This window comes from Lithobates pipiens, unplaced genomic scaffold (genome assembly GCF_037356315.1).
Source record: "Lithobates pipiens isolate NorthernLeopardFrog02 unplaced genomic scaffold, aLitPip1_a1.2 Scaffold_18, whole genome shotgun sequence".
NCBI classification, from domain to species: Eukaryota; Metazoa; Chordata; class Amphibia; order Anura; family Ranidae; genus Lithobates; species Lithobates pipiens.
Genome location: NW_027507758.1, coordinates 318697411 through 318723660, shown reverse-complemented (window position 1 = coordinate 318723660; position 26250 = coordinate 318697411). Strand labels below are relative to the sequence as shown.

General features: G+C 43.5%; 1 protein-coding gene across 1 annotated transcript in view; it reads right to left on the bottom strand.

Annotated features, from left to right (window-relative positions):
- The window catches only part of MDN1 (midasin AAA ATPase 1), a 462551-nt gene that overhangs the window by 341860 nt on the left and 94441 nt on the right, over positions 1-26250 (bottom strand). Inside the window, exons 10-13 of the mRNA XM_077487249.1 lie at positions 9815-10008; positions 7888-7969; positions 7700-7795; positions 6981-7093 (exon numbers count right to left, since the gene is read on the bottom strand). Of these exons, the coding sequence (XP_077343375.1) occupies positions 6981-7093; positions 7700-7795; positions 7888-7969; positions 9815-10008 (485 nt within the window). The remainder of the gene's footprint in view (positions 1-6980; positions 7094-7699; positions 7796-7887; positions 7970-9814; positions 10009-26250) is intronic.

Genomic DNA, 26250 nt, shown 5'->3' with positions numbered 1-26250 from the left:
TATTTAATTGTAGTAATTTACCCAAACATTCATTGCATACCTTTATCATTTTAGTGTTAATTATTGGCTGCTCAAACTTCCTGAAGAAGCTCAAATCGAGCGAAACATGTTGAAAAATCGCAGCTTTTTTCTTTCCCTGCATGGACAAAGTTGGGTAATCTTGAAGTGCTTTTCCACGCTGTAATGGGCAAAATTGCTTTTAATTAATGTAACAAAGTTATGTTATTGTTTTTGTATAATATGAATAAAATTACATCCTTTTATCTATTTTATTGTTAATTTTGTGATTTGATACCCTAAAAGTTCCTGGGGTTGGCGATTCCCCAGCCCCTTTCTTGGCCCCCCTCCTTTTTCTTTTTACATAATTATTGGGACGTGGTATCCTTGGTGATTGGATTCCTTCTCTCAAAAAAATTTTCAATCATCCTGTCATAGCTAATACATCCATTCATCCACATAAGACAGGAGTTTTTAGAGTGTGTGGACATAATACAGGAGTGGGTCAGAGTGCGAGGACACGATACAGGAGTTGGTCAGAGTGTGCGCACAAGATACAGCTGCTGTAAAATGTGGGCGTGGTTTAAATTGTGTAGCGGTACCCCATAGAGGCTGCTGCCCAGCCAGGCACACACTTTTTCACTCCTCAGAAAATAAAGCAGTCCTTGCATTTTGTTGTTTTATTGAGGAGATATTAAACTTGGACAGGCATGGGGACTCATGAAATGCCCGGGTGATCAAACATTGGAACATAGGACTCTATATACATCCTGTATATATACACACACATCACTATTCCTCCTCCTGTACATCACTTCTGCTAAGTTCTGAGTATTATGCCATATTCATGTAAATCGCTCCTTATCTTCTGAGTATCTTCTGAGCTTCACTGCCCGTTTCCTACTGCGCATGCGCGAGTCACGCGGCGCTTTGTGAATGGGACACGCTGTGTTAGGGAACACACAGTTGCCAAAACACAGCGCGCCCCATTACCCAGAAGACTAAAGATCACCGAGGAGCCGGAAGAAGGCAGATTAGCAAGACTGTCTAGCAACAGCGATTTCTGACCTGGTAAAAAAAAATATATATTTTTTTGTTTTTTTAATATTAATGTTTTTTTTTTGGCCCTTAAGTGTCAGTTCTCTCTCGGAACCAGTCCAGTGGGAGTGTCACTCTTGCTGTGCATTCCTGTGCAACCACTTGTAAACAGGCGTCACGTCCTGACGGGGGACAAAGCAGCCTATTTAATCACTTTCGGCTTTAGGCAGAATAATATGCCTAAAGCGATAACAGTCTGCTCTGTCAGGTGCCCGGAGAAATTTTTCTTCGAAACCACTGCACAGCAGGGAATTAGCTAATTGGTGAACAGGATCGCACACCAGTCAAGCCCCCCCCCCCCCCCCCCCCCCCCCCCCGCTTTTCTACAGCCCTAGTTACCCAGCTAGGTGGTGCTCAGGAGGAAGAGGACCAGATGAGCCAGCGGTGCACAGCTGGTCCCCGGCTCCCAGCTCAAGAGGAACCACCTGCAGGACAAGCACTGCACCCGGAACCCAGGTAGAATTTGCGTAGGCCAGGGTGCTGGAGTGGGGAGGGGGGCCTTACCATGCTACATTTGAACTCTTGGGAAATTCCAAGCACGTTTGGAGTGACATCTGAGAGGACACAGAGCAGCCATTACCATCTGGGATGTCCTAAAGCAATGCTCTTGAGAGAAGGGAGACACCATTGCAGAAACTGCCACTATTAGACCACTTTCACGCTAAAACCAGCACCTAAAAAGCTCACGAAAGCTTATTTCCATTAAAATCAATGAATGCCTTCACACTGGGGCAGTGTGCTGGCAGGGCGGTGCAAAACTCACCACTCCATTGAAATGAATGTATAGCTCTTCAAAAGCGCCTGAAAAGCTCTTCAAAAGCAATCAGTGTTTTTACTGGCAGTTTAGAAGCTCCTCAGTGTGAAAGTGGCCTTACTGTTTTTAATACGCTGAAGCCAAAGGCAGTATATCATCCATGTTCTTGACATCCAGCCGGTAAAAACGCTGTGGATGTATAAACCAAAGACCAAACAGTGGATTTGCACACCTGGGCCACTGACACCGGATGGCCCAAAAAACTCCCACACCTGGTAGAGAATTAGGGAAAAAAATAAAATAAAATAGATTTTGCCCTTTAAACTATAGGCATCATTGATACACTGGCAGATCCGTTGTTAAACATTTGACCTGGATGCCACTCCAGGCAATAAAGATGGATGAGGAAGCAACCTCACCATATCTTGATGCAAGCCCAAGAATGGCTCCTTGCATGAAAGCCGCCAGCTCTAACACTCCACTTAGTATAGTGATAGTCCCTTTGTCTAGGAAGAGGACTTCATTGATTGATAAAAGTCTCCCAATGGCAAAGACAGTCAAGAGCAAATTCCAGTCCCAAGGATACAAGAGTGGTCTGACATGTGGGACTATCTACGTTACACGCTGTATAAAGTATGAACCAAGGAGTGAGAAACAATGGCCTCTGGAAAAAATGGATAGGGACATACTCGAACCCTTAATGTTACTTAAGGCCAATCTCTGTTCCCCCACTGATTGCAGATAGAAAAAAAAAAAGTACATTTCCCACCCATCTATTTCTGAGGATGCCACTTCCTGGCTTCCCCAGGCAAAAAATCTTTCCAAGTCCTGTAATTGAAGTTCCCTTAAAGTGGGGTTTCACTGCCTAAATAGTTTTTTTTAAATACAATGACAACATTGATTATATTATTTAGTACTCACTTGTTCCATTTTTGAAGTCTTTAAGATATCCATTTTATCAATAGAAATTAAGTTATATTGGATTTTTTTCATTGGTTCTCATCTTGCCTGTGGGCATGTGAGGCTCACAGGCATCCTCTTCCGGGATACAGTGTCACTGATGTCCCAGCATGCACTGTGCACTGTAGCTCCGCTCTCACGCATGCGCAGTGACTTCAATTCGCAGCGCACATACTCCTGGGATCAATGAGAAAAGATCCCAGGAGACAGTGTGAGAGTGTGAGTTGTGGAAACGACTAAATAGCCGCACAAACCCTGCCCATATCCGCAAGACACACATTCAGGAAGAAGAGAGATCACAAAGAAAAAAGTTCCGTTTTAGAATTAGAACATCTATGTGATCACCAAGCTATTATACATAAAACGGGTGGAGCTCCGCTTTAAGCTGGCTTCCAGGGCTCAACGATGCTGAGATACAAGACTTAAGACCATTAGGTCACGCCGGACAGGGAGTGACCAAAGAGACCACCGCAAAACTCGCTATGTCAGTGTACCATGCCCTCCTGGGATAATTCAGCTAACACTTATCAGTGTTACTATCTCCCAGATTTGCAAAAGATGTGGGTGAAGTCAAAACAGAGGGAATGCGTCAAATGAGAGAGAACTGGTCCCTAAGGTGTTCCTTTTAGTATTCTTGGTGGAACTTTCATCCTCGACACAAGATGTTCCTACTTGTTGTACAATTTGAATCTAGTAGATTCACCTGCAGAGTTGCCCCTGCCATTATTCTATACCTGGCTGGAATATGTACTAGTGATAGAGAAAGCACTTCTTGTACCAAGACAGAATTTGGTTTACCTTCCCTTTCTGAGCCGCAAGACTCATGGTGCCGCCCTGGGGGTATACATGACCATACAGAGGCATTTCTGGATTAAACCTACACCTGGTTTGTCCCCACATCCAGAGCAAGGCGTACTGGCACAATGTTCAAAGATATTGATGGGCAGTATTTTCTCCTGTGAAGAACAAGTCCACTTCCCAATCCCTTCTCCAGATTTCAAACCATCAACCACCAATTTTAGCTCTGCAATACCCTGGAAACAGAGCCCTCCGGCAATCCGATGCCTGGATCTTCATGTTCCAGACAGAGAGAATGATCCTCTACAAAAGATCTGGAGTAGGACTATACGTAGGGAACCTGCCTTGATACAACTTCCTCCTGCAGAATTGTATCAAAGGAACATCTGAAACGAACTGCTTCTTGAACAAAGATTGAGGTATACAGAGATTGGCACCCCCCGCATTTTCAGCAAGTCCAGCACTGGGGCTGCGAGCTTTGTGAACCCTCCGAGCTGTGGCCAGCCCAAAGAGCAGAGTCACAAAAATAAAAAATATAAAAAGATGAATTTGCACTGAAATTGCAAAAACCATTGAGGGGCCTGGGAAAAAAAAAGCAGCACACGAAGATGTGCGTCACTGATGACTATGGACCCCAAGTCTACCTGATGACTATGGACCCCAAACAGAAGACCCTATGTCCTCCCATTTGCTTTTGGGACTGCTACCGATTGTTTTTTTGTTTTTTAATGAGCCCATGCCTCTGCTCCAAGAGTTAAACGCAAGGCAAAAGAATGTCTACTCTGTGGCAGACCCTGAAGGCCCTAACCTACCAAGCTTCTGCTGGCTAAAGATGGAGCAAAACCAGAGGCTGCCTTAAGTTCCTCTGTCCTGAGATGCTCTCAAATCACAGCAGCTTTAGATGCCTCCCTCACCCAGGTGGGGGAAAAGCTTACAGCATATGGTATTCCCGGTCAGTCTCCCATCCATATACTAACCAGGCTTGATCCTACTTAGGCTTCGATCAACAGATCAGACATGATCAAGGTGATGCAGCCGCAGTCTGACGAAAAAACACTGCAATACCAAAAACAGCAGTAGCTCATATGCACCTGACACTACTATTCATTGGGAGATGTGGACAGGGCCAGATCATTGAACCCAAGAGCAGTGCACCTGCCTCCCCGGGCTGCCTCTTTTCTGGAACCATTTAACTGGTATAACAGGTAAATAATTTAGCAATTATATTAGCCAATCTAATACACAGTCCTTCAAGGATGCAGGCCTAAAACAATGTTGGTTTAGTGCTATGCAACCCCTTAGCTATGCAAGTACGCAGGTATGTCATTATTTAGGTACCTAGGTATGCAAACATGCAGGTATACACGTATTCTTGCCATTCATGCATGCAGTTCAAGGCACATTATCACATATGTATATTTCCCAAGGCAAATAAGCACATATGTATGTAGTCCTGGGCATATAAGCACAGTTCAACTAAGCATATACATATGCAGTACAAATGAAAACATGACAGCCTGAGTTTAAGCAATATGCATTTATGGAAGCATGCAAGTATGTGCTTATGCAAACAAGCGTTTAGGCAAAATGGTAAAGTGTGTCTATGCAAACACGCATTTATGCAACACATGCCTAAGGAAACCTGCATTTATGCAATAAGCAAGCATGCGTTTATGAAACGTGTCTATGCAACATTACACAACATGAATCTATGCAGACATGTGGTTACACAAACATGTGTCGATGTATACATGAGTTTACACAAACATGTATCTATGCCAAAATGCAAACATGCATCCACGTATATCTATGCAACATGCATATATATTTATGCACATACATCTATACAACACGTGCCTATGAAAACCTGTTCTACGCAACATGCGTCTACACAAACACCATCTCGGCCAGCCTTGGGGAGCTGCATGCCGGGCGGATGGTGATGCCTACTGGGCAGGTGGGTGGGGGCGGGTCTGCCTGGGCCCTCTGCAAACCTTTTCCCACGCAAGCTTGTGTTAAGCAAGCAAACACATGTCTATGCAAATATGTGCAAGTAAGCATTATGAAACATACATAACATGCTGCACTTGGGCCCATACTAGTTTTAGTCAGGATTAGCCAAGTACATAGGCATCCAATGCAGCCTCTATGCTGCTTCATACAGCCTGCAACTAAGCTCCTGCAGACCAAATGCATGTTATTCTGGAGACACAACTCCTTAAAGTGCACCGATATCCATGTTCTTTCAAACATGTATCTATGCAAAACATGTGTTTATTTAAACATGCATTTAAGCAACAAGTTTGCAAGAATGTATACTATACTGCACTTGACCCCATGATAGTTTTGCATGATTAGACAAGCACATATGCATCCCATGCAGCTTTTTTTCCTGCTGCAGAACAGATGCACATTATCCTGGAGACAACACACCTTCCAATTCAATGATACCCATATAGGGGTGTATCAATTTACAGTTTTACAGCGCCGCCACCCCCCCTCCCCAGATTAAGCAGTAAGTATCAGTATATAATCATGACTGGTCTGGCCACACATTTCTCCCATAGTAAAAACACACTTCATTAGTATCCATAAGCTGCTGTTATGTCTCAAGAGGCCTTGCGGGACCTGCCATTCACATGTAAACATGCCTTTCCCACCCAGCTACCTGCCTATATAGAAAAAGGCCATACTAGGGAAGAACTTCTTGTTTTATTGGTCTGCCAGTGTCCATTTACCAGTAAGTGGTGTATAACCCAGATAGTAATGGCTGCTCTGTTTTCTGTGATGTACGATAAAGAAATCATTTTAAGTTGGAAAACAAATCAAAGGAATCTGTGCTAATTGCCCCTGGGAAACATCTTAGGTTAACAAAAAAAGGGCAAAAATCCCTTTTAGAGCATTGCCTTTCATTTCCTGTCTTTGAGAAAAGCACGAAGTAAAGACAATTGCCATCTTAAACAACTGTCCGCAAAATACTTGACTCCCATTTGAAAATTCCCCACACCTTTAGTCTAAAGATTTCCCTTTCTGTCACAGTGATTGCGTTCAACAGGGGACATTATTTTTGGTTATACCCAACTGATTGTTCTCTGGATTCAAACCTACAAGGAAAGTCATTATACACTGTCTACAGACTTTTGCTTAACCACTTAAACAATGCTTTTGCACTTGGTGCCACTACACCAATGTACACTACCCGACTCTCTGCCATCACTACCACTATAAACCTAAACATCTTAACTGTTTATGAAACAGTAAGTCTGTAACATTCTAGATTCAGCAGCTATTACCAAACTATTTAGAAAAGGGGCAAGCATTTACCGAGTTACTATGAGATTAAACAACAATGTCCACAATATAAAAAACTTACTTGTGAACACGAATTGTATCAGTTTGCTTTCGAAGCATCTCCACTCTTCCAACAGAGACATCCAACTCTCGGACAGCAATCTCTGGCTTATAAAGCTGGCAATAAAATTCTGCCTATAAGTAGAAAAAAAAAAAAAAAAAACACCACATGAGTCAGCTGTGGTTAAAAGCCATTGAGGGATTTTTTTTTAGGTCATTTTATTTATTTATAAAAAAAAATAAAAATAAAGTTATACTTGCCTGCTTTGTACAAGGTTTTAGCATAGAACAAGCCCTCTTCTGGGGTGTTCCTACTGTGCTCCTGGCTCCTTCCCTTCATCGGGTGCCCTAACAGAAAGTCGCTTTGCATGGGGGTACCCGTGCGGGCTTGCTCAAGTCCCGCTGCTGCGTCCATCGACGCAGAGGGACTTGGTAACACCCGCCCCCCTCCCCGTGTCACTGGATTTGATTGACAGCGGCTGGATCCAATGGGCTCATGAACACCGCTGGATTGGATCAAGCTCAGGTAATAAAAAAGGGGTGTTTGGGAGCAACTGCAGCAAAGATGGTTTTTCACCGTGATGCATTAGGGTGAAAAACCTTGAGACTTTACAATTACTAATACCAAAATAGATGGCAAGATTCAGGTCAATACTAAAAAGAGGAAAGATGAGAATTGAATATGAAATGAAGAGCGTGGCCTGCATAATGGGAAAGAAAAAGCAGCATTTAACTACTTACTTTTTGCTTAGAAATATTAAATTTGCTTCCAATTATTTCAGCAATCTTGAGTCTAGTGCAGGGTTTAGAAAGCATGCCAGTGAAACAGTCAAGGGCCTGGAACACAAAAACAAGAAAAGTCAGGCTTTTGTATTTATTCAGACAATCAGTTACAGGGGCACTACTTGTCATTTATCAATTTATCTCACCTCATGAAATATATTCAAAGCAGTGCTTGATAATGTGCCATCAAAGTTATAGTCAATTCTGTTACACCACTTGAGTAAGTCTCTGCAAAAGGTTATAAGCAACAAACAGCCATAAAATTATGAAATTTACTCCACATAAAATTTCTTTGTAATATTCTTCAAACATCTATTTCACCAAATATATACTACAAACAGCCTGGGCTCACATTTTGTTTATATAAGGCAACATCAAGCAAACAGTCTTTAAATGTGCAAACAAGTCACATGTTTAAAAGATGTAAGCTTTAAAAAAGGTTTTAAAGATAATTTCCCCAAAAAAGTAGCCTAAAGAGCTTGAGGTGAACCCCAAAGTAAAAAAATAAATAAAATAATCCACTGGCCAGGTACACAATTCATTGGCTTGTTAATCAGTTACTAATTTTGTTAATTTACAATCACACTCTGCATATCAGAACAGACCATTTAGCAAGATGCACCACCTAAAATCTTCATTAGAATGAGTTAATTCAGCTTAACTGCTTCCGGACCACCCCATGTACATTTACTGCGGCAGGGGGTGCAAAATCATGTAGCTGTACGTGATTTCACGCAGTTTAGGGGGTCTCCACGACCCGCTGATCGTTTAACAGGAGAGAAAGCACCGCTGAACCACGATCTCACTTTTCCTCCAGTGAATCCATTCCCCCCCATAGTTGGAAAGCACCTCCCAGGGAACACAAACCCCTTGATCGCCCCTGTAATTAACCCTTTACCTGCCAGTGTCATTTATACAGGGATCAGGGCATTGCTTTTTTTTTAGCTGATCACTGTATTGGCTATCACTGGTCCCCAAAAATTGTCACTTAGGGTTAGATTTGTCTGCCGCAATGTTGCAGTCCCACAAAAAATAAAAATAAATAAAAAACGCAACTCACCATTACCAGTAAAAAAAAAAAAAAAAAAAAAGAAAATGAAGTCCCTAAATCTATCCCCTATTTTGTAGACGCTATAACTTTTGCGCAAACCAATCAATATACACTTATTGGGATTACCAAAAATATGTAGCAGAATACATATTGGTCTAAATTAATGAAGAAATTGTGTTCATTTTTGGGATATTATAGCAGAAATAAAATAAAAAATTCTCAAAATTGGTCTTTGTTTATAGCGCAAAAAAATAAAAAACGCAGAGGTGATCAATTGTGAGTTAAATTGATGCAGTGCCGCATCACAAAAAATTACCTGGGTCGGGAAGTGGGTAAAACCGTCCAGGGGCTAAAGTGATTAAAGTTCGAATACCACATGCAGCAATGAGGGGGTGGCTGGAGTTTGCCCCACTTAAAGTGGTTGTAAACCCTTACAAACCACTTTGACCTACAGGTAAGCCTAGATTAAGGCTTACCTGTAGGTCCAAGAAATATCTCCTAAACCTATACGGCTTAGGAGATATTTGCCCGAAGACTGGCACCGCTATCTACGGCGCATGCGCCGTAGACAGCGGCGCACAGGCGCACTGAGCGGGGCATAGTCGATGACGAAGATGCTGCGTGTCTCGGCTCCAGTGCACATGCGCGGGAGTGACGTCATCGCTGCTCCGGCGAATCACAGCGCCGGAGCAGCGAGACCCACCAAGAAGATGGACACTCGGAACTACAGGGGACAGCAGTGACTTCGCTGGCTCCTGTGTCAGGTAAGTGACACATAATGGGACTACTATGTCCACTATGCTTGACCTTTGCAGGGAATGAAAGAGGAAAAAAAGGTATGTATAAGCCATTTTGTATGTGTATAATATGAGAGATAGAGATATATATATATATATATATACACACATATATACACACACACACACACACACACACACACACACACACACAAACTATGGTGTTATTGAGCACTGTGCTTTGAACATGGATTTAATCTGTGTTACAGATTATATAACATTTACCTTAGTGACAATCCTCTACCCTCAAGATTTAGCTTTTTGTCTTCTACTTTTGGACCTTCAGGAAAAGAGGCATCACAAGAATTAGGAGTGTGAAGGATGGACAATGTTTGATGTTTATCTCCTGTAAGTTGAATGTATATGTCTAGCAACCGGTCAACAACAAGATCCAAGTTGGGAAAAAGCTTTTGAAGTACCTATAAAAAAAAATAAACGGGAATAAGATGATATTTATCACCGTTAACTCTCCTGTACCATTTTCAACAACATTGTATTTTATGTATGATCTATAAAAAAAAAAAAAAAAAAAAAAAAAAAACCCCATTCAAAAATAGTATTTTTTTTACTCACCATAAAATCCTTCTCTGAAGTTCATTCACGGACACAGCACCTTTACTCTTGACCTTAGGGTTATATCGCCACCTTCAGGAGAGGACTAGGCAGAACATGTAAAAACAGCAAAACTGCACAGTACCGCCTAGGGGGCTGTCCTACTGACTATAAGCCCTCACTCTGCTTCCAACAGCTCAGTACATCACAAAGCAGTGCAAACATAAATAGGAGGGGTGGGTGCTGTGTCAGTCAATGAACTTCAGAGAAAGGGATTTTACGACGAGTACAGAAATCCTATTTTCCCTTTCATTTGTTGAAGGACACAGCACCTTTAATCTTGACCTTAGGGACGTCCCCAAGCAGTGTCAAAAACGAGGGGTGGGAACAAGAAAATAAACTCCACCCATAACAAGAACTCCTCAACAGAGGTGTTGCAACTTTAAACAGCCGTCTGCAAAACCTTGCGGCCGAAGCAAGCACCCGAAGATGTGCGCACATCAACCTTCCATCCGGATGCAGCAACCATTCCCCTTGGACTATCAGTCGACGACTTGGGTAGCCCAGCTGCCAGTTTTCTACACCCGGAATGTATACGGCGACAGAGCCAGCACGAGCCTCTCTGCCCACTGCAGGATGTGAGCGACCTCCAGTGCTGCAGCCTAGCTCCTTGTCCCTCCTTGACGGTTGACATGCACCACCGCCATGGCGTTGTCCGACTGGATCTTGATCGGACTCCCCTGCAGCCTCTGTGACCATGTGGAGATGCACCACCTGACCAATCAAAGCGGCAGCACATTAATCGTCAGGCGGGATTCTTCTTGCGTCCAGCGACTCTGGGCCGACTGTATGCCCCAAACTTCCCCCCAGCCAGTCAGGCTGGCATCTTTTGTGATCACCGTCCAATGAAGAGGAAGGAAGGACTTCCCGGACTGAATGGCCGGAGACCTCAGCCACCAGAAAAGGGAATTTCTGACTAGCCGGCTCATCCGAATTTGACAATCCAGGGATGTCAGATTTGTCCTATTTGGAAAGGATCTCTTTCTGCAAGACTCAGGTGTGGAATTGAGCATACGGTACCGCCTCGAAAGTGGCTACCATGAGACCCAGAACTCGCATGCAAAAAAAAATTTTTTTTTTCAGGCTTCCCAGCTTAGAGGTTAGATGCGGGGTCTTATTGAATATTGACCCCATATCTCACTGTAAAGAGGACCTGTCATACCATATTCCTATTACAAGGGATGTTTACATTCCTTGTAATAGGAATAAAAGTGATCAAAAAATTTATTTTTGGGGAAAAAAATGTCAAACTATAAAGTAAAATGAACAATAACATTTTTTTTTTTTTTTAAAGCGCCCCTGTCCCCATGTGCTCGCATGCAGAAGCGAACGCATACGCAAGTCCCGCCCACATATGAAAACTGTGTTTAAACCACACATGAGGTATCGCTGCGAACGTTAGAGCGAGAGCAATAATTCTAGCCCTAGACCTCCTCTGGAACTCAAAACATATAACCAGTAAAAAATAAAAAATAAATCGTCGCCTATGGGGTTTTTTTAAGTAGCGAAGTTTGGCGCCATTCTACGAGCGTGTGCAATTTTGAAGAGTGACATGTTAGGTATCTATTTACTCAGCATAACTTCATCTTTCATGCAAAAATTGGGCTAACTTTACTGTGTGTTTTTTTTTTTAAGCACAAAGCTGTTTTTCCAAAAAAAAGCATTTGAAAAATTGCTGCGCAAATACCGTGCGAGATAAAAAGTTGCAACGACCACCATTGTATTCTATAGGGTGTTTGCTAAAAAAAACATATATAATGTTTTGGGATTCTATGTAATTTTCTAGCAAATAAATGATGATTTTTACATGTAGGAGAGAAATGTCAGAATTGTCCTGGGTGCTCCAGAACGCCCGATGGCGCTCCCTGCATGTTGGGCCTCTGTATGTGGCCACACTGTGTAAAAGTCTCGCACATGTGGTATCGCCATACTCGGAAGTAATAGCAGAATGTGTTTTGGGGTGTAATTTGTGGTATGCATATGCTGTGTGTGAGAAATAAACTGATATGACAATTTTGTGAAAAAAAAAAAAAAGTAAAAAGTCTTGATTTTGCTAAGAATTGTGGGGAAAAAATGACAACTTCAAAAAACTCATCACCCCTCTTACTAAATACCTTGGAATGTCTTCTTTCCAAAAAGGGGTCATTTGGGGGGTATTTGTACTTTTCTGGCATGTTAGGGTCTCAAGAATTGAAATAGGCCGTCAGTACTTCAGGTGTGATCAATTTTCAGATATTGGCACCATAGCTTGTGGACTCTAACTTTCACAAAGACCAAATAATATCCACCAATTTGTACTTATTTTTACCAAAGATATGTAGTGGTATAAATTTTGGCCAAAATTTATGAAGAAAAAATTACTAATCTGCTAAATTTTCTAACAAACGAAGAAAATTTCATTTTTTTTTTTTTACAGAATTTTCTGTATTTTCTCTTTTATAGCACAAAAAATAAAAAACCGAGCGGCGATTAAATACCACCAAAAGAAAGCTCCATTTGTGTGAAATAAAGGACAAAAATTTCATATAGGTCCAGTGTTGCATGACTGAGTAATTGTCATTCAAAATGTGAGAGCACCGAATGCTGAAAATTGGTCTGGTTATTAAGGGTGTTCAAGTGGTTAATTCTGAGGCTGAAGCTCTCAGGAGGAAGTCATCCAGGTAATCTACAATTGCAATCCCTCATTGTCTTAGCAATGTCAGAATTGGGGCTAGCGCCTTGGTGAAGACTCTTGGTGCTGTCGCAAAAGGTAGAGCTACAAATTGAGAATGCTTGTAACCCCAAATCGTAGAAACCTCAGATGCCTGACGCATGCAAGTATGTGTCCTTAATGTCCAAGGACACCAAGAACTCCCCCTGATGGGAGTGCAGCAGCCACGGAGCGATCTGATTCCATTCTGAACCTTTATACTTTCACAAAACAATTGAGGGCCTTGAGATCCAGGACCGGACGGACCCCTTCCTTCTTTGGGATTACCGATTGGAGTAGAATCTCTGAAACCTTTCCAGCGTAAGCACAGGTACTACCACCCCACGTAGCAGCAGGTCCTGTACTGCCCCGAACAGGGCCTCCAGAGGAGCCGGAAGATGAAGGTCGGAGGGAACAAAATCTGTTCGGCGGGAAAAAAAACAAACGCTTGTAACCTGATGAAACCAGTTCGCAGACCCACTGGTCAGAAAGGAGGGAGGTCCACCAGGCTGCAAACTCCCAAAAGCGACCCCCCACCCCGGGAGTTGGGCAGGTTAAACCTAAATGCGGCAACAGATTTTCTCACAGGCTTGCAAAACCAGGGGCGCTTTTGTCCTTCAGTGGGCATCTTGTCAGACTGGGAACGCTTACCTGCCGACCCGGGAGGACGAAAAGGCTGCATCTGAGTGGAATGGGAGGGCCCCTGCCTACGGCGTGGCTCCTTACCCTTTCCTGGACTGTGGGAGCAAAGTACTCTTTCCACCCAGTAACATTTTTAATGTCATCCAGCTCCAAAAAGCCTCTCCCCCTGGAAGGGCAAATCCACCAGCGCTTTCTTAGAAGCCTGGTTCACAGACCAGCATTTTTAGCCAAATCAGGCGACGTAGCACCACAGCCGATACTGAGGCTTTAGAAAGCAAGGGGGTCGTATCTAAGGCCACATCATAGACATACTTAAGGCCCTGCACCAACTGGTCTGCCAATTCCACGCAGACTGGGGAAACCTGTTGCTTCTCCAACTTGCGGTGCAACAACTTAGCCCATTCAGTAAACGTCTGACACCAGGGTCGAGGCCAACACTGGCCACAAGGCTGAATCCGCCACCATAAACATAGAAGGGCCGAGGCGGTTGCCCGGTCCATAGGTAGGGTCACTGAAAGCAGGGGTCCCTTCCACCGGAATCGTGGATACCTTATTTAACCTCGATACTGGGGGGGGGGGGGGGTCAACAACCAGAGATTTTTTCAGGAAACTCTCCTCAAAAGGGTTAACGCAACGCCATCCGTCTCGGGAATGAAATGGCCTGCTGCTGGCTTCCCCACTCCTTGTAAATAAACGTATGAAAATAAGTTGGGTAGGGAAAAACCTTAGCAGTGCGGGCTGGTTTGTGGGACCCAAAATGGACTGACACCTCTGCAGAAAGCCCCCGCCGTAGCCTCTATCTTTAGGGTATCCCACACAGCTGTGATAAGTGCTCCTACTAGTGCTTTTTCCTGCTCTGACCCAGATACGGAGTCACCCTCACTGTCCTGGTCTACATCCTCTGAAACGTCAGAACAGGGGCCGCCTGCCACAGTGGGACCAGAGTCAGAATCTGAGCTTTCTCCAGAAGACGGTGGGGGGAGGGGGCGTATTTTTACCCCCCTTGCGCCCGCACGCAGCTTCCACCCTGGCAACAAAGAACTCGAGTACCGCCGACAGAGCGTACATAGGCACAGCAGGTGCAGGGGAACCGGTTGCCATAATAGGGATGTCTGGAGAAGCGCCAGCTTCTAACGCCATGCTGACACACTCTTGCCTGTCACCACTAGGGACCTAAGGCAAGCCACACAAAAATGTCCACCTTCCCAGCTGCCACAGACTGAGGGGCCCCCTGCAGCACTCACCACTCTGACCCAGGTACTGCGCTGTGCTCCTGCCATCCGCTCTCCCGTGTCAGTTTTGCGCTGTTCCAGGCTGAACAAGCCACCCAGCGCTAAAGTAAAACAAAACTGGCTACTATAAAAATGGCCACCTCAGCAAAAAAAAAATTGAGAGCACCGGGAAAATGCCCACGGTTTGTGCAGCAGCCAGCCCCCACATGGCAACACACAGATACTCAAACAGCCTAAAAACAGGGAAAAACAAGCGGCCCACCAAATGTTGCAACAAATGCCATCTTATTCTCTAGGGTCTCTGCTAAAAATGAATATACACACACATACACACACACGTACGTTTGGGGGTTCTAAATTTTCAACCAAAAAATACTGATTTATCTTGTAAGAAGCCAGTGTCAGAAAAAGTTTTTTTTTTTTTGTTTTTTTTTTAAGATTTTTAAACTTGTGTGTCAACGTACACAGAGAAAAGAAAAGACTCACAGCATTATAATATTACAGAAGTTCACTGTAGTGCACAAACAGTATTCATTTACCCAGGGCTTTTTTCCTCTCTGAGAATAGGTGTAGGAACGGAGTCACCCCTCGTCTCTGCCACCTTCCCACCTCTGACCACCGTCCCTTGATTCCACCCCCAACCCAACTATCGTTGCTGTCCTATTTAGAGAATACAGAACCAAGTATCATTGTCATTAATCACTTGTATGAAACATGATGAAAAGAAACGCTGTAAAAATAGATCCCCTGCCAGCCAGCAATAGATCCCCACACAACACTAGACTCCCCCAGCAACAATGGACTCCACACCAATATATTGCCTGCAGCAACACTGAAATACCCACAAAGTAACACACCCAGTAACAAAATATCACCCCAAGCAACATTAGACACCCCAGCAGCAACAACAGATCTTCCAGCAGCCAGCATCAATAGATCCTCCAGCAGCCAGTAAAAATGGACCTCTCCATCAACAGTAGATCCCTTCCAGCCACATATGCCCCCCCAGCAACAACAGACTCTCACACAAAATGAGATCCCAAGCTTTAACAATAGATCCCCCCAGCAGCCATCAATAGACCCTCCAGCACACTCCATGCTATTGCATACATTCAGTGCTGGAGGTGCTGGAACAGCGTTCCCGCTGAAAAACATAACAAAAAAAAAACCTGCATTTACCAAGTCTCTTGTATTCATTAATATGAATTACCAGGAATGTTCAGTATGTATTTCTCTGATTGCATAACCATCAGGTAGGTGTGTGCTTGGTTCTGGTGCACATAATCTGTTAACACTACTACTACTTATCTAGTTGTCTGCCTTGTGGAAGGGTTAACCGGCTGGCCAGCCATCTATTCTAGATTTTGTGAAAGGTTTTGTTTTTTTCTCCAACCTTGAATGCAAGTTTATATAAAGGTATCGAGTCATTCATCAGTTTTAGCCACAGGGATTAGAGGGGTGTCTCTGATCCTTTCCATGACAATAGTATGGTTTTTCTCACATCAAAGTCGGAGGATACGAAGAAGTCTTTTCACATTGGTTGAAATGTGGAGATCCCCAAAAATTCCCAGCAGGCAATTCTTGGGATGCAAAATGTTTGGGAGGGCCATCGCTGATGAGATGAAAGTCCCCACTTCCGTCCAGTAACAATGTAAAGAATCTGCCATCTGGCCACATCCTCTAAAGCATTCTGCTGCGTGCGTTAGTCCCAGTTTATATAACCAAGCAGGGGTTAGGTGGGATAGATGAAAAAGTTTAATATTAAAAGGATCGCTAAAGGGGAAAAAAAAAAAAAAAAAAAAAAAAAACACACACAAACATGTTATACTTACCTCCACTGTGCAACTCGTTTTGCACATAGGGCCCAAACCTGCTCTTCTGGGGTCCCTCGGCAAGTGTCTCGGCTACCTCCTGCAAGGACTCCACAACTTCATGCGAGCTCCCTCACATAGTGTGGAGTGCTTGCGGGCGCGCTCCCGTGATACAGCTAGCTGCCGTAGCCGCTCGCTGTATCACTCGGCTCCTCTCCGCCATTGGATGCGATTGACAGCAAGGCGAGCCAATGGCTGCGCTGCTTTCAACCCATCCACTCTAGCCAATCAACGGCCAGGGTGAGCGGCGAAGAGGACGCCGGGGGCTAGTGCGGGACTTTCGAGCTAGGGGCACCGGCATTGGCAGATGTTTTTTCACCTTAATGCATAGAATGCATTAAGGTGAAAAAACTTTACCTTAACAACCCCTTTAACGATGTGGGCCTTGGGTGATATTACCGATGGCTTGTATGTATCACTAAATTCTGACCAGTCATCTTCAGTAAGTGTAGAGTCCATAAGGGTCCAATTTGCTTGAGCCATTCAAAATCTAGTGTTGCTATCAGTCATGAGCGCAGCGTAGTTTGTGGAGATAAGTTTAGTGGGGTCAGGGTGTTGCAGAACTCTCTCTATGGGATTTTCTAAACGAGCCGAATTGGGCACGAATGGCAATAGAAGGATATAGAAGAGCATGGCAAGCAAATCAGTCTGCATTTGTTCGAAAACCCTGTGTGTTATAGATAGTACAAGTATTTAACTCCCTTGGAGTACCACTGTTGAGGCTCAGGTAAAGAGTACAGTTCTTTATAGTTAGGGTTAAACCACAGAAGGTTATTAGGGTATGTCGACCATGGTACTTTTGTAATCTTGGAGACAATCATTTTAAACAGGTATAGTGAAGAAGTTAGCATAGTTGTGCCTGGGTGAGCTGGAGCCCGGCCTCTGTAGATATTATGGAGTGTCTCCAAGGAGGAGGCAATGGCTCCTTCAGCGGACATGAAGTTATATGCCGCAGCGGGGTGGAGCCAGTCATGGATATATGAACCATTTGGGAAGTAAATAGAAGTGAGGAAATGCTAAGCCCGCCAGATGCGCTGGCAGCAGTACCATCTCCAATGCTACTCGGGGGGGGACTTAACATTCCATAAAAACGATGTGCATAGGGTGTTTAAAGAAATATCTAGGTATCCTGCATAGTGCGTTGGCTAGTGTGTGTCTAAGGGAAGATCCATCTATTGCTTAATCTGAGCTAGTAGTTCGGTCAGTAAGGGACACAAATTGTTTTCAATACATGTGGATAGGAGTAGTTGCACTGTGGCCCCCAGGTATCTGAAAGATGACACCACTTGTAGTCTGGAGTCCGAGTATCTGCACCGTTGCATCTGGGTCCAAGGGAAAAAATGTTAGATTTGTCCCAGTACACTCGGAATCTAACGTAATTACCAAAATTGTCTATCTCTAGTAGCGGTGTCTTTAGTAAGTCCTGAGCATGAGCTAGGTATACTAAAGTGTTATTTGCATATAGTGAGATCCGCTCTTCTACAGTAGCGATAGGGAGGCTTTTAATCCGCTGGGAGCAGCGAACGCATACTGCCAGCGTTTCCATAGCCACGTCAAATGGGTGGGTGGGTGGGGGGGGGGGTGACGACACAGTGGGCACCCCTGCCTAGTGTCTTGTAATGGTTAAGGTGTCTGTAGTGTAAGAGTTGACTCATATGCAAGCCTGTGGGGAGGTGTAAAGGGTCAAAAAATGAAATCATTTCTAGCAATACACACCAAAGTGAGCATGTGCAGCTTTGCCCCCAAGGCTCTGTTCTATCAGGAGATGGTTTGGGGACTGTGGAAGAAGAGGGAGATCAGAGAAGACAAGGTCAGACTTTTTACACAAAGAGGCTAAACCTCTTAGGTTCCACAGAGAGTATAACCATGCTTTACTGCATATATAGACACATTTTTGCTGTTGTGGGTTTAGTAACACAGACACTGGCAAAAAAACTGAGGACTCGTGGAGTAGGGTTATAAGGGGACACCCAGAAGGCATTTTCTCAAGCTTTGTCAGTGTCCAATCACCCGAATCACACCTATAACCCAAGGACTATGAATATTAATGATTACTAAGCCAGTATTCTGTACTGTACGATTAAGATGAGCACATTTTCATGATAAATTAAAGCATTTATTTTTTTCATTTTTAATCTGTTTAGACAATATTTATAAATAGTTATTCAAAAGCAAATATGCATAAACAAAACTCCATAACAATATGGACATTAAACGCTTCCCGACCAGCCGCTGTCAAACTGCAGCAAGTTGGCTCGTTTCCGTAAATCTCCGTAGTTGCACATCAACACAGGAAATCGCTTTTGTGCGTGTGTGCACGCCCGTTGGCCAGCAGAGGAGCTAATCAGCCAGCCCAGCAGACTAAGACCCCTTTCACACTGGGGCGTTTTTCAGGCGTTTTTCAGGCGCTTTAGCGTTAAAAAAAAGCGCCTGTAAAGGGCTTGAAAGAAGCCTCATCTGCAGTCCCAATGTGAAAGCCCAAGTGCTTTAAGAACCCTTTCACAATGTCAGCGCCCGAAAAAAACGCTCGTAAAGCGCCGCTTAAACTAGCAGCGCTTTACCAGCGTTTTTGGGACGCTTTTAACCCCTGCTAGTGGCCAAATAAAGGGTTAAAAGCGCCCACAAAACGCTGCTGCCAATAGCGTTTTTCAGGCATTTTTCAGGCGTTTTACAGGCGCTTCCCATTGATTTCAATGGGAAGGGGCGCTTTATTCACCGCTCCAAAAGCGCTGCAAAGAAGCTGCTTGCAGGACTTTTTTTGACGCCCTGCCAGCGCAGCGCCTTGGTGTGAAAGCACTCAGGCGTTTACATTGGGGTTGCAGTTGCAGCTTCTTTCAGGCGTATTTTTTAACGCTGAAGCGCCTGAAAAACGCCCCAGTATGAAAGGGATCTCGGTGTGAAAGCACTCGGGCTTTTACATTGGGATTGCAGTTGCGGCTTCTTTCAGGCGTATTTTTTTAACGCTAAAGCGCATGAAAAACGCCTGACAAACGCCCCAGTGTGAAAGGGGTCTAAGTCACCTGTGATCATTCCCCGCAGTGACAGAATCGGATCTGCCAGTGTAAACAAGGCAGGTCTCCGTTCTGACAGGGGAGATCACACAGATCCTGTCTTTGTTAACTAGGAAGACGGATCTGTGCGTTTCCCCAGTCCACCAGTTATAAAAACGGGTAACAAATTTAACCCCTTGATCGCCAATGTTAATCCCTTCAATGCCAGTGTCATTCATAAAATAGTGCATATTTTTAGCACTGATTACTGTAATAATTTGACTGGTTTAAAAAAAAAAAAAAAAAAAAAAAAAAAAAAAAAGTGTCAAAAATGTCAGTAAGGTGGCCAATCTATATGCCGCAGTACCACTAAAAATCAAAAGATTGTGATTTTTTTTTTTTACCAAAAATATGTAGCAGAATACGTATTTTTTTGTGTGTTTTATAGCAGAAAGTAAAAAAAAAGATAAAAAAATTCTTCAAAATTGTCGGTCTGTTTATAGCACAAAAAAACAAACACACACACACACACACACACGGTGATTAAATACCACCAAAAGAAAGCTCTATTGTAGGGGAAAAAAATACATCAATTTTGTTTGGGTACAGCGTTGCACAACCGCGCAATTGTCAGTTGAGTCACAGTGCCGTTTTTGCAAAACAATGGCCTGGTTAGGAAGTGGGTAAATCCTTCAGGTGATTAAGTGGTTAAATTGACAATAAAGGTCTTAAATCTCCAAAAATAATTCACCCTTCCCCCCACCCGCTACGTAATGGCCTTTAATCTATTTTTAATGAGATCATTTGTTTTTTTTATCTCCTTTACCGGTCTCCATAATATTCTCCAAAACATCTTTTCCCTCTCACTAATTGAGTGCCATAAACAGTGCATGATAGTTGTGGGTAAAGTGGTTGTAAACCCTTGTCTTACGTTTACCTATAGGCAAGCCTAGAATAAGGCTTATTTATAGGTAAAGGAAATATCTCCTAAAACGTGCGCCGTTTAGGAGACATTTCCCTCGTAGTGCGCCAATGTCTTCATCGGAGCATATACTGAAGAAACGGACCTCTGTCATTTGTTCCCCAGCGTGTGCCATGACTGACTGCGTGGGTGATGTCTCCAGCCACCCACAGAGCCAGAGTTCGTGGCCCCAGAAGGAAGAGGGGTGAAGATGGATGCGGCCTGCACAGGGGACACCACGGGCCGCGTTTGCAAGTGTCACATAATGGGCTGGTATGCAACGCATACCAGCCCATTATGCTTTTAAAGAGGGATTCCACCAAAAAAAAAAAATATTAAAAGCCAGCAGCTATAAATACTACAGCTGCTGACTTTTAATAAATGGACACTCACCTGTCCCGGGTTCCAGCGATGACGGCAGCCGAGGCCGATCGATTGCTCGGCTCTCGGCTGCTGCAGTCACCATTCTAGGTGAGGGAAGCAGGAAGTGAAGCGAATCGGCTTCACTTCCCGGTTCCCTACTGCGCATGCGCGAGCCGCGCCGCGCAATAGGAAATCTCCGCGCTGTCACTGGGACCTGTGTGTGTCCCAGCAGACAGCGCGGCAGGGCAGGAAATGGCGTAGACTCCCCGGAAGTGGGTGAAAATACCTGTCTTTGACAGGTATCTCCACCCCCCTCCCCCCTGAAAGGTGTCAATTGCGACACCGGAGGGGGGGAGGGCTCCGATCAGCGGAGGTTCCACTTTAGGGTGGAATCCCGCTTTAATTTGCAGGGTTTGCACAGAGCAAGAGAGGAAGTAAAACCCATAGGGGTTTAATGCTTCAAGTGCAATGCTCTAAGCACAAAAAAATACTATAGCTCATAGTTCTAATCTGTCTCAGGAGTGAGCAAAAAAATAGCAAAATGAAGAAAGTGGATTATGGAACTTTAAATGAGGCATGGATATGTGTTTGAAATGGTCTAGGACACCGAAAATTAAATTGTCACTGTCCCTGCGGTGAAAATCTGTATACCTATAGAAAGTTGCTAATCAATCCAATAAATTAAAAACAAATACTAAATAGTAGGCATATATAATGTATCATAATATATAATAATTGGTCTCTCTCCTGGGGTTGCGAGGCATCTAGCTCCCTCTCCCTGCCCATCCCTGTTAGATGATGGGGGCGGAGTGGGACCTAGATGCTTCGGCGTCATGCCAGCACGTTGCATGCTCGACATCTTGTTGATGCCGGATTGTGTGGTAGTGCTTTTTCCATCTAGCTAGGCTATATGGACGGGATGGACTACAGCTGTGGTCTCTGCACCTCGGGCGGGTGTCCACTCTGTACAATCGCATGACGTTGGCGGTGACACGCCCCATGTCTGTGGATACAAAGGCAGGGTCAAGCCAGCAGCTCACTTCACACATTCCATCAGGAGAGGTTCTATGGGCTCTGATCTACACTCTAGGCAATTAGGAGGTCCTAGTTAAGGATCAATCTTGACACATGCTTGCATAACACTCATACATATACATATACATATATATATATATATATATATATATATATATATATATATATATATATATATATATAGGCTATTAAACACTTTTTTATCACTTACTACTTACCATTTATTTCATTTCATCATATATACACCCACTTATTTGTAATATGTTTTTCATCACCTAGTCACTTTTTGATAGGTGTTTAAGCCTAGGTGGTTAGTGTTATTTTTTGCAACCCCCCTCACTTCGCACACATTTTATATTATAAATATTTTTTTATTTTTTTTTTACACTTAAAAACGTCATCATTCATCACGGTTAGCTTTGATTTTACTTACTATATTCATTTCATTTATTTACTCTTTTAGATTCTGATCTGCGGCCCATATGTGCATACCTCATACTCTGGCATTGTGATGTGGCTGCTCGCTTTTCCCATTGGCCGCTGTTTCCCACTGCCCCTTCTCCATTCCGCCATGTTCCTTGGAGAGCTATGGCTTAGGGCAGGGGTGTCCAAACTTTTTTCAAAGTGGGCCGGATTTGATGAAGTGAACATGCCTGAGGGCCGACCATTTTGCCTGACATTCTTTGAACCATTGAAAATTCGGTCTAAGTGTGTCCATCCGAGCACTAATACACAGCCCAACAAGAATTCTCTTGCCTTTGTCGCACTCGTTCCCAACACACAGGCGAATGCTCTGCACTTTAGGGGGCACCGTTAATTCTTAATGGTACCCCACACATTGGAAAATGTAGGGTGCTTTTGGTGCAGTGCAATAAAAAAATAAAAAAAAACACACACAGACACATGTGCGCGCACACACATACAGACACATGTGCGCGCACACACATACAGACATGTGCGCGCACACACATACAGACATGTGCGCGCACACACATACAGACATGTGCGCGCACACACATACAGACATGTGCGCGCACACACATACAGACATGTGCGCGCACACACATACAGACATGTGCGCGCACACACATACAGACACATGTGCGCGCACACACATACAGACACATGTGCGCGCACACACATACAGACACATGTGCGCGCACACACATACAGACACATGTGCACTCACACAGACACATGTGCACTCACACACATACAGACACATGTGCACATACACACACACACATACAGGCATACATGCACACAAATACAGACACATGCATACACAAACATACACACACATGAATAAAGGCCTTTTTAACACTAATCTAGCTTGTAGTACAGTACCTTTGCAGCTTCCTCATTCAGCCGGGTACTGCACTGTAGGGGGAAGCAGAGAGCACAGCACAATCCTCTGCACTTTACTTTCACTTTTGAAGCTCACGGAGCTTCTCACAGTGCCGGGGATTGGCTGATCTGACAGCGCTGCTCGCATGGCACAATAAATTGAGAAAGAGCAGGCGGGCCGTTCAAAACCGGACCGCGGGCCGGACTTTGGACATGCCTGGCTTAGGGTGAAGGGGATGCGTCCCCGCCTCAACCCCGGGGGAGACGGCTCATTTAGTACCACCATCCTATTCCCTTTTTGGGTCTGTTGGGTTATTCATCTGAACGTGGCCAAATGTAATGCATCCACATTTAACACCTGCTCTTTGAAAGCAATGATTTTTCATTTGAGACTGTGACCGACCTATTTACTTATTTATTTAACGATTTTTGATGCATCCCACTCATGATGATTGGCTGAAATCGCCATGAAACGCTTAGAGTCCATACTCAGGGATGCCAAGTCAAGTTTGCTACAATAATAAATTTATTTTATTCATTTATAGTTATATTTATTAGGATAACCCTGTTCACCTGCTCTGTATATCCATTCAATTTTTTAATTGTGATTGCTTGTACCAATTATGTCTATCCATTATATACAATATGTCAACATGATTATTACTACAATTATGCTTCTTGTTGCATGACCCATGTATTATATATTATGATACATTATATATACCTACTATTTAGTATTTGTATTTAATTTATTGAATTGATTAGCAACTTTCTATAGGTATACAGATTTTCCCCGCAGGGACAGTGACAATTTAATTTTAGGTATCCTAGACCATTTCAAACACATATCCATGCCTCATTTAAAGTCCCATAATCCACTTTCTTCATTTCCTTTCATTAATACAGGGATGGAGGCATACTTATGTTGCATTGGGGTCCAAACAGGTCACGTGCTTTTTATTGAGCAAAAAATAGGTTGACTATGTTCCTACATACAGCTGGACCATGGAGAACAAAATGTAGCTACCCTCCAATAGGAAGTCAGAGAACAAAAAAAAAAAAAAAAAATTTTTTTAAATGTAGAGATTGAGGTAACTGAAAATAGAACATATCAAATCCAAAAATAGGATTTTTATAACAGCTTACCTGTAAATCCTTTTCTTTTAAAGAGGAAGTAAAGGCAGTTGGGAAAAAAAAAAGGAACCTGCAAGGCAAAGGCATAATGAGCTAGTATGCATAGCATGCTAGCTCATTATGAATAACTTACCTGAGAACGAAGCCCTCCGTCTTCATGTCCACTGCTGCCATGGATCCCGGAGTGACTTCAGGGTCTCGCTGCTCCGGGACTTGATTCGCTGGAGCAGCGATGACGTCACTCCCGCGCATGCGCACAGGAGCCGACACTAGCAGCATATCACAGCGATCTGCGGCCTGCCCAGTGGCTGTCTTCTTGTAAATATCTCCTAAACCGTATAGTTTTAGGAGATATTTCTTGAACCTACAGGTAAGCCTTAATCTAGGCTTACCTGTAGGTCAAAGTGGTTTGTAAGGGTTTACAACCACTTTAAGTAAATCACGGGACACAGCCATATTAGTTACTATGTGGGTTATAGGCCACCTGCAGGTGATGGACACTGGCATGCCCAAAGACAAAAAGTCCACTCCTTATATAACCCCTCCCACTACTGGGAGTACCTCAGTTTTGTAGCCAAGCAATACACGTGTGTACCAAAGAAGAGTGGGACCCCTGTGTCCTGTGATGTACTTCAAAGAAAAAGATTTTACAGGCAAGCCCTATTTTCTTATCATACATCACGGGACAAAGAGCCATAGTAGTTACTATGTGGGATGTCCCATAGCAATGGCAACTGAAGGGAGGGAGATACAACAAAAAAGCAGGGTATTAAGAGACTTGAGGGCTCATACTGCAGTACACTGCACCCAAAGGCAATATCCTCATGACCTTTTACATCTTCTTGATAGAATCTGGTAAAAGTATGGACTTCAGACCAAGTTGCAGCCTTGCAGATCTGAGACATGGAGGCCTGGTGATTCACTGCCCAAGAAGCACTGGTGGAGTTTGCTTTAACTTTAGACCATAACCTTGAACAATCACTTGATGAATCCATTTGGAAATAGTCCATTTTTGATGCTGCCTGTCCTGTTTTAGGACCTTCTGGCAATACAAACAAAACATTTGTTTTGGAATCTGATTGGTCTCCTTTAACCACTTCAGCTCCGGACCAATAAACACCTTAAGGACCAGAGGTCTTTTTGCAATTTCGCACTGCGCTGCTTTAACTGGTAATTGCGCGGTCATGCAATATTGCACCCAAACGAAATTTGCGTCCTTTTCTTCCCACAAATAGAGCTTTCTTTTGATGGTATTTGATTGCCTCTGCGATTTTTTTTTTTTGCGATATAAATGGAAAAAGAGCGAAAATTTTGAAAAAAAAAGATATTTTCTTCTTTTTGTTATAAGAAAAATCGAATAAACTAAATTTTAGTCATACATTGAGGGCAAAATTTATTCAGCCACATGTCTTTAGTAAAAAAAATGTCAATAAGCGTATATTTTTTGGTTTGCGCAAAAGTTATAGCGTCTACAAACTAGAGTACATTTTCTGGAATTTACACAGCTTTTAATTTATGACTGCCGATCTCATTTCTTGAGGTGCTAAAATGGCAGGGCAGTACAAATCCCCCCCAAATGACCCCATTTTGGAAAGTAGACACCCCAAGGAAATTGCTGATGGGTATGTTGAGCCCATTGAATATTTATTTTTTTTGTCCTAAGGGATTGAATAATGACAAAAAAAAAAAAAAAAAGTTGTCACTAAATGATATATTGCTCACACATGCCATGGTTATATGTGAAATGACACCCCAAAATGCATTCTGCTGCTTCTCCCGAGTACG